This window comes from Merops nubicus, unplaced genomic scaffold, assembly GCF_000691845.1.
Source record: "Merops nubicus isolate BGI_N331 unplaced genomic scaffold, ASM69184v1 scaffold53222, whole genome shotgun sequence".
Lineage (NCBI taxonomy): Eukaryota > Metazoa > Chordata > Aves > Coraciiformes > Meropidae > Merops > Merops nubicus.
This window is the reverse complement of record NW_008595313.1, coordinates 1-9,319: the sequence shown is the minus strand read 5'-3', so window position 1 is coordinate 9,319 and position 9,319 is coordinate 1. Positions and strand designations below refer to the sequence as shown.

The 9,319-nt window shown below is 38.8% G+C and overlaps 1 protein-coding gene across 1 annotated transcript; it reads left to right on the top strand.

The window, feature by feature from the left end:
* Positions 1–390: 390 nt before the first annotated feature.
* Positions 391–6,082, top strand: G6PC2 (glucose-6-phosphatase, catalytic, 2). Its single transcript, XM_008935990.1, has 6 exons — positions 391–694; positions 956–1,029; positions 1,338–1,447; positions 3,296–3,407; positions 4,128–4,243; positions 5,012–6,082. The coding sequence occupies exons 2-6, from the start codon at positions 980–982 to the stop codon at positions 5,521–5,523; spliced, it is 900 nt and encodes a 299-aa protein (XP_008934238.1). The 5' UTR covers positions 391–694; positions 956–979; the 3' UTR covers positions 5,524–6,082.
* The last annotated feature ends 3,237 nt before the right edge of the window (positions 6,083–9,319 follow it).

Here is a 9,319-nt window from a genome sequence, read left to right as displayed (position 1 = left end):
AGGGGGCTGCAGCAGCTCAGGCTTTAGCTCCTTCTGGCAGACGTGTGGAGGACCCGCATCCTGTAAGCAATACGCGAGAATGGTGATGTTCAATGAGGTGACTTAGAGACTGAGCCTCATCTGCTTTGTGCCCTGGAGTAGCATGTTCTCCTGTATAAAGGTAACAGTTGTTTTTCAAGTGCTTTGAAAATATTGCTGCTTTAAAAGTTAATCTAGAGCTCAACAGCACTGTTGATGTATGGATGCTGGTTGTATTTTCTGTAACTGAAAATGCGTTGTGCAAGGTAGTAGATGCAGCATGGTCCAATATATTTCAAAGTGAAATGCACAGCTTTAATGGCAGTTCTGCAAAGGCCGATCATTTGTGTATTCTTTCTATCATTTATAGAGGCAACACTTACTGATGTAGGCACATTACTAATGTCCATCCTGCAGAGAAATGAACTGTGAAAAAAATTCAAGCAAACATGTTCCAACTGTTCATACAAAGGACTGCGTAAGTCACACATTATGTTTCCACAAAACTTTCCCCACAATTTGCTGCTGCTCAGCATGTACCTCACTTAGTTTCCTCCAATTAAAATTTGCAAATAGAAAAGCTTTCTAGAGCTAACGGACTCGTGTGCTTTCCCAGAGATTCTGAACCACGTGTTCTGGGAAGTGGCTGAGCGCGCCACTCCGATACAATATAAAGGCAACGTCAATCACCTTCTCTCACTTTTTAATGGTTCCCCTCCATGGGTCTCTTTTGCCATCACTAGAAACTTAAGATTAAAGGAACTTTATTTTAAGTATAGTTTAATCCATTAAGATGGATCTCCTTCATAGCAATGGCGTGCTTATCATTCAGCATTTACAGAGGGACTACAGGGCCTACCAGGATTTCCTTAATTTTATGTCACATGTTGGTGATCCCCGGAATATATTTTCAATTTATTTTCCTCTTTGGTTTCAGCTCAGCCAAGTGGTTGGTACTAAAATGATATGGGTGGCAGTCATTGGTGATTGGTTCAACCTCATATTTAAATGGTAAGAAATTTGATTTATTTTAAAATTCGGTATTTTAATAATGTTTACTATATGTGCCTCAAGTTTAGAAAACTTTCTGTGAATAATGTACTAGTAGACTTTCCCCATAATTATAAAACAGGAATTCACAATGAAAATGTTCAAGATGTTTGAAATTATGTTTTGATATGACAAGAGCCTATAGAACTATTATAGAACAGTTTTGGCAATATAACTCTTTATATTGTTTTAAGATTATTTATCATGCTTTGCTAAGGCCTTCTCACATAAAAATCTTTTTTGTGTTTCTGCTTCTTTTTTTTTGTCAGGATTTTATTTGGCCATCGCCCATACTGGTGGGTGCAGGAAACAATGATTTATCCCAATCAGTCAAGCCCATGCCTCGAACAGTTTCCTATAACATGTGAAACTGGACCAGGTAAGAAATGGTGGAGATTATATTGATTCCTTTAATAGAGATGGTGGCTTTTGAGGGAGAGGGTGTAACATAAGAAAATCTTATGATACACAGATCTCAGAGCTCATGTTTCAAATAGCACCAAAGCACAGGAAGAGAAAAAGGAAGAAATAAAATGTGACAGGTATTTGGTTGCTGTATGACAAGAATGTTTTCTTCATTGCCCTTAAACAGTGCAAAGGAGAGGGATTTGCTTTGGAAATAACTCCTATTAGAACAAGCCAGCATATTGGAAAGAAATTTTCACAAAATTTGTATCATAGGCGCAGCAAGTCATTCACCTGCTTTGTGAGGTCACTTTTAAGAACAGTTGCAATGATGATGATATCACCCTGGGGAAAGAAATTCCACATTGTCCAAGAGTGTTCCAAAATAGAGCAGAGCTATTAGTTTGAGGGCTTGTGCACTATTGCAAGAATTCCTGAAAACCACAAAAACCAGTAGGTGATTCAGTGTAAATATCGATCATGTGATGTATCACAGGTGGAAAATGGAAGCTCTGAAGGGGGGGGAGGGGGGGATGGGGTGGTTAGAGACTACTTAGGGGCGAAATGTATTTGAAAAAATGCACCTTTTCAGTGTATTTTCACTTTTTTTATATCTCATCTTCTCTGTGGAACTCAAATGCAATACTGTTGAAGTTAAATGAGCTTGTGCAACCCTAATATGTGAAATAAGGTAAACTTGCTCGGAACTGACTGAATTTAGTTTAATTCATTGTACAGGAAAATATTGACTGTGGAAATGAATGTTCTTTGTGCCTCATCAATGCCACTGCAAACTTTTAAGTGGCTTGCAGAGCTGTATTTTGTGAACAATATCCTTTGTTATATCCCACAGAAATTTTGAACAAGAAGCTTAAGCCCTTGTATCAGGCAGAGTTTAACAATGCCTGGTCTGTATGTCATCTGCAGTTTATTCCAAGTGAATTAATTTGGCATCTAACCCAAAGTGTAAAAGTCCCTCAGATTGTTTCAAAAACCTTCAGAACTGAGCCTATTCAGCACCATGTAATTCCAAGCCCTACCGAAGGAACCAGTGAGTGTGTTTCATTTTGATTCAATGAACCAGAAGGCCTTTCCTCCTGGTACTCTCTTCCTGAATTAACAACTCATTCCTATTTCTGTCCAGTGAGCACCACTGTCATAGCGATTCCTTATTTGCACTTACAATGACCACGTTTTCTCCCACCTACAGATTTGCCTTTGACCATTGACAATATCTGTCACTTCCCTGTTCCTCGTTGACAAGAGGAGGTGCAGTCAGCACAGATTTTAGCTGTGCACAGTCATTGTGTGAGGTTACATGATACCTCAAACACGTTTTAAATACATCATCTAAAATTATACTGGCACTTTGTTTGAATGTTACAAAGAGCTTCTCCATTGCTCCCCTTAGTTATGATGTAGCCCACTCAAAACCAATCTCATCTGATCCTCATCTCTAACTTCTACACTCGATGCAACAGCCCTAAGAGAGCCCTAAATGCTCTATTTTCTAAATCACAGTCCAAATCTAAGTAATTGCAAAATAGTGTTCTTTCCAATCAAGATACCAGATCACACCAATATAAGATGGTTAGGTTGTTACTCAGTTGATTTCAGAAAAATATTCTGGATTCCATGTAATAAGTCTTGAAAAATACATATTGATAAAATTAACTTTTGAGAAGCAGTTGACATTCTTTTAGCCTTTAACTGTTTTCTTTCTAAATGATGAGGTGCCTGACTAACAGCCAGTAGACCTTTTCAAAATGACAAATATTACAGTCATGTTTAAATGTGAATATTTCCTTTTTATTTTTACTAGGAAGCCCATCTGGACATGCCATGGGATCTTCCTGTGTCTGGTACGTGATGGTCACAGCAGCACTTAGCTACACAGTTAGATGGAAAGATAAATCAGCAGTTACCCTTCACAGGTCAGTGTCTTTCCATTATTTGAACTCGTACAGATATTTCTTTATAGACATGCTAAGTTTGTAATGGATTTATTTTAACCAAGTATTCATAGTGTGTTCTGTCTAGTGTGTAAAAAAAAAAAAAAAAAAAAAGCCCAACCCTTTATTATGATCTACTTCACCTGAAGAAAATGAATATTAAGAGGATTTATTAATTTCTGTGGGTTGATATTTATTAATTTACAGTCATTGCATACAGTATCTCTGAATCCACTCCTAATAAAGGCCATGTCATGTCTTCAGTATTGGACATTTGGAATTCTATTCTGGATCTTATGGTTAGTACATAAATTTACTGCTTTGATGGTAATCCTTCTTAACCCATGTTAAAGCAAATATGCATAATGTTGAAAAGTTCAGTGTAACATATTACTTAGCTCTGTGGGGAAGTCCTATAATTGCTTTGATGGCTGTTCTTTCCAAGCCTGACAGGGTTGTTCCCATAATATGTATCAAGTGTCTAGGACCTGAAACTACTGGGGTCTGTTCCTGCAGCCCTAGATGTGGCTGCAAGAGCAATCACTCTTGCTGGTATTTTACTACTGACTTTACATTGGTTTTATCATCCAGTTGAAAACTTCTATGCTTGGTAAAAATATGAACCTGACACAGAGGCCTGGTGTAAATTACTAGGTGAAATATATTGCCTTAATTTTTAAGTATCTTCCTTTTCCCTCTTAGACTGACATGGTCATTCCTCTGGAGTATTTTTTGGATTATCCAGATCAGTGTGTGCATCTCGAGAGTATTCATAGCAACACATTTCCCTCATCAAGTTATTCTTGGAGTATTTGCTGGTAATGCTGCTATTCTTCTTTTCTTTTCCACATATATGCAAAATCTGAAAAAAAATGAAGTATGAGGAAAGGCAAGAGAGTTTTAGTAGTGCTACTCAGCTTGCAGCTCTAGTGGTGCTCTCCACTCTGGAAGATCAAGGATTTGATAGTCTAAAGGTAAAATGTGTGAGGTAGTACATGTCTGCTGTCTTTGTAATTCACACAAGGAGTGAGCCCTCAAGCCCTTATCCATGTGCCGGTTGGTGCTGATTGCACTACGTCCACACTGCCACAGGCTCGTGCTATCTTGTTTGTGCTGCCTGCATCTGGTCTTTTTCTGTGCTGTCTGTGCAGGAGGGATCAGAGAGGAAGTTGCTCCCATATGACCCTAACTTTTTCTTTCAAAAGGAAGTTGTTTGGTTCACTTCAGATGGTGTCCAGGTGCAAACTAGCATGTGTGCAGTGTGGACAAGCACAAGGCCAGAGACCTGGGGCAAAACAGAGGAAAAGGCGAATTAGCTGTGCAAACTCAACAGGGTGATTTAAAAAGCTAAAGTACCTTTTTCAGAGCCGCTTAAACTTGTTCAAGTATAGTTTTGTAATGTACTACAGAGGCGGTAAACTGTGTATACATGTGTATATATGTGAAATACATGTATATGTGTGTATTTATAAAGTAGATGTATTCTTCAGTCTTTAAAAGTCAGGCTTTACAAGGGCAATGTAAAAAGTGATTCTTTGGAGTTATGAGTATGTTGTTCTGTGTAACATTGAGTTTATAATCCGCAGGCATTCTTGTGGCAGAAGTGTTTGAGCATACCCCTGCCATTCAGACAGCAAGCTTGAGGATGTACGTGAAGACAAACTTGTTTCTTTTCATCTTTGCCCTTGGCTTTTATCTAGTCCTCAAGCTTCTTGATATTGACTTGCTATGGTCTGTTCCAAAGGCCAAGAAGTGGTGTGCCAACCCAGACTGGATAAACATTGACACAACTCCTTTTGCTGGACTGGTGAGGAATTTAGGTGCACTTTTTGGCTTAGGTCTCGGAATTAATTCCAAAATGTTCATCATGAGCTGCAAAGGTAAAAACAGCAGTAAGATCAGTTTCCGCATATTGTGTGTAGCTGGTTCTTTAGCTACGCTGCAGCTGTATAATTTTGTTAAGATACCTACTCATACTGAGTATTTGTTCTACATTCTCTCTTTTTGTAAGAATGCAGCTATGCCTCTGACTGTAGTTGCCTTGGTTCCATACTGTGTCCATTCCTTAATGAGGACAACTGAAAAGAAACGTAATTAGATAAAGTTGCTAAATGGCTAGCGATGTGGGAAGGGATGTGAACTGTTCAAGAACCCTCCACAAAGGCAGTTTTGCTCACTCATTTTAACCAAGGGGGATGCAGCTGCATCTTTGATGTGCTCCTGGTAAGTAACTAGTACATCCAAAATTCAAGAATGACTTGAGCAGCTCAGAAATGTTAGTTGCTGATTTTATTCCTAGAAATATTGCATCCACACTGCAGCATGGAAATGACTCAATACTCTGTGTCATAAAGTTTAATTAACTAGTTTTATTTAGCTATTTCATGATCTTTTAGTTCTGTCCATCTCCAGCTAGATGGTGCTTCAAGCCTCAGTTGTACATAGTGATACTCAGTATTTAATTTTTTTTATATACAGATATTGTATGTTAAACTGCTAGATAATAGTGTGACAGTATCACACCACCTACAACTGTACAGCTGTACTCCGGCACTGTGAAAAAGGCCAGCATAGTTTATACAAGGCTTTCGTTTTAACTTGCTGAGCTTCCTGAGCAAAACAGCTTCTGATTGAGCCAGATGAGGGAAAAAAAAAAAGTTAATTTCAATTAGACTTAGTAGAATACATTTTTGCATTACTGTGTGGTTTTTGTCACTTTTACTTTTTGAAAGGGGTTGCATAAACCGTGAATGATACAGATTATACCTTTGATATTGAATATGCATAAATATGATTTAACAAGTCTTTGGGTTCTGTACATCTACACAGAGCAACAAATGAAGAAAGTTGTCAATAATACAATTATCTCAGTATATCACCTTCAAGAATGTTGTAAAGGTAAATTTGTCTAATTCTCTCAGGTCAAGTGTCACAAGCCTGAACCACTGTTACTAGTTGTGTGTATCATTAAAATTGATTGAAGACTAAGTCATAGCAAACTTATATTCTTGTCAGCTTTGTTTACACACAAGTGATTGATATGTGAAATGTTTTCTGCATAAAATGGATGATCTAACTAGACAAAGGCAGGTACTTTCTATTCATTATTTAGCATCTACTGTTGCATACTTCCTTTCTGTGCACAATCTTTAAGCAATATTTTGCTGTTACTATCTCAGAATTCTTAGTATACAAGCATCAGAAGGCTATAGTAGGGGTAATGAGGGCTGCATTTGTATGATCTGATAGCAATAATGCTTAGAAGATGTAAATATGATATTGCTTCTAGACTTCCAATTAGTTGTGGGATAGTTGAGATGGAGAGAATCATATTTAACTAAAAAAACAAGGTGGTCCTTGGGAATGAACATGCTACAAATTACAGAAGCAAATATGAAAGAGGCATCCTTATTTAAGAGCCTACTAAAAATACCTTGATTTAAGAAAATTAATCATGTAGTTTTAACAGTCGGAGGAGTATTCTGCGTATGCGTCTCCTGATATCTTCTTTAATGGTTCTCTGAACTTTTTTCCCCACAGCAGCTGTCTTGAAACCAGGATTTTCTATAATTGTGATTCCTTAAGTAAAATTATTAAGCTAATGGTACTAGAAACAAAAATGAAGAACAAAGACAACTATGACAAAGATATATCTCCCATGTTAAAGTTTCTCTGTGCTTTGTTGTTCTCTAGCAGTGAGGTGACCTACAGAGGCATCAGAGAATGCTAGAAGGTTGGTCTAGCTGTCCTCCTGTTCCTCACTCCTTGCCAACAGCAGGGGGTCCTCTGCACAGCTGTCTGTGGCTCTTGCAGCAGTGTTTGGGCCTACTGGCAGTGTTGACTGTTTTAAGCTGGGCATTATGGGTAGGTATCACATTCCCAAGCTGCTACCCCATAAGGGTCTGTGCTTCCCAGTACCAACAAAGAATCTTGGTGCCTCTGTTGGGATAGACACAACCATAAATGTCAAATGACAGCCAGCATTTCTGCAGCATTCTAAGTACTGTGCAGACACTTAAGAAGACGTGGCCTCTCCCTCACTTTCTTGGAGTGTCCTATTAATTCAACCTGTGGCTTCAGTGCTTCAGCTGACAAAACTGAATAAATTAAGCTAGTTTAATTTTAACTTTTTTTTAACTTTAGAAATTAACCTATGGATAAAGTAATAGCACTAGAATAAGACACTCTGAGGAGCTGAGTGTGTTGAGATGTAGTTTTGTGCAACTGCCTGAAGGCTCTCCAAAGAAGGCTCCCAAAACTTCCAATAGAGTTGACACTTATTTATCCCACCACTCTGGAAAAGGTTAAGATAGTTTTGCTAGAATTAGAATTGTAAATCCGAAGCCAGACATTTAGCTGATACAGTGAAATAGGCCTACGTGGCCCTTAGTCAGGTTTCAGTGAATTGATCACAGCTGAAAATCACGCTTCCAGCCTTATTTAATAAGATTGTGTGGCACCTTAGCTAAGAGCTATCAAATTGTTAAACATTTGAACTGTAACTTTTGCATACTTTTGCAGCTGTTTATATTGTTAGTATGTTGAACAGATACAGAGCATATACACTTGCATGATGGCTGAACTAGTCAACCTAGTTTGGGCTTCAAAGCTCCCTTTTGCGCTGAGCTTTTCCTATGGAACTTTTCATATATGTTCATATATGAACTATATGAACTTTTTCTAAGAAGGGTGGAAAGTGCTTGGCTGATCCCCTTGTTCCCACTAATGAGATCCCAGGAGAAAGTTAATCTTTTATTTTTGACTTAGAGATGCCCAATGGAATAATGCAATGCTGAAAGTCCTTCCATCTGTCTGCAGAGAGAGTTTCACAAGCCATGAGTTATATGAAGTGAAAGTGTCCCTCGCTCCTCATACAAACTGCCTGATGAGTTGGCATCACATTCAGTTCACAATACTCACTTTTGCTGATACTCAGCTTTTCTTTTAGTCCTCCCCATTCCCTGTTATGCCTTCCTGATGGAAGGCATCTGGCCACAGACAGGCTGTTCCTGAATCATAGTAGCCTAGCTGGAGCAGGGGCTGTATCTGCAGAGTAGATATGGTTATATTTATCAAGAGGAATACGGTGGTTGGAAAATGGGATAATGCAACTGCCATGGCCCATTGAGAGAAACATACAGCAGAACATACCAAATGACATCAGCTACTTCTGTAAAGAATAATAACTCAGCACTGGTTCCGAAAGATGTAAACAAACACATTTGGGTCTGCTCAGGAGTCTAGTCACCAAGCCCCAGAGCTGGGAGATCTTACCTGTGGGACAGCTGTACAGGACAGGCCAGTCTAGCATTGCACCAAGCAGTCCATCGAGGCTTGTTCGTTATGCCCAGACACACGGTGTAGCTCTTCTTGCCCTGTAATCCCTTTGCACAGGGCTTAATAATCAACAGGTTGTCACTAATGCACAGATATAACGTGGCAGGAGATGGCACTCAAGAACATATAAGACCAAGGCAACTGTGTACACCATGAGTGCCATTTGTTATACAGGCATAGTTACCAATACATAGCTCCCAAAATTTACTAGCTGCCCAAAAATGTTGGCATTTGCTGATCTATATACACAGATACCTGCTGCAAGATACTGTTCTGTCAATGACAAGGCCTAACAAGAACAGTACAACCAGCAGAAAGACGAAGCAATAAGTGGAATGTATTGAGTACAAAAATGTCATGCCATGAATGATCACTGGGAGTATAAACAAGTCAATTATTTTGCATGCAATCAACATTACCCTCAACGACCCCAGAAAAGCCATAATCTAACTGACAATAGGTGGTATAAACAGAGAGCCAAGGTTTCCCATGGATGGTAAGGGAAACAGTCAGATCAGAAGGTTGAACAGATAGAATCATAAGGGTTGGAAGGGACC

Excerpts from the sequence above, each read along its gene's own strand:
- G6PC2 (XM_008935990.1), top strand. The coding sequence starts at position 980 with ATGATATGGGTGGCAGTCATTGGTGATTGGTTCAACCTCATATTTAAA. Across the intron at positions 3,408-4,127 it reads TCAGCAGTTACCCTTCACAG|ACTGACATGGTCATTCCTCT; the intron begins GTCAGTGTCTTT and ends TTTCCCTCTTAG. Across the intron at positions 4,244-5,011 it reads TATTCTTGGAGTATTTGCTG|GCATTCTTGTGGCAGAAGTG; the intron begins GTAATGCTGCTA and ends TATAATCCGCAG.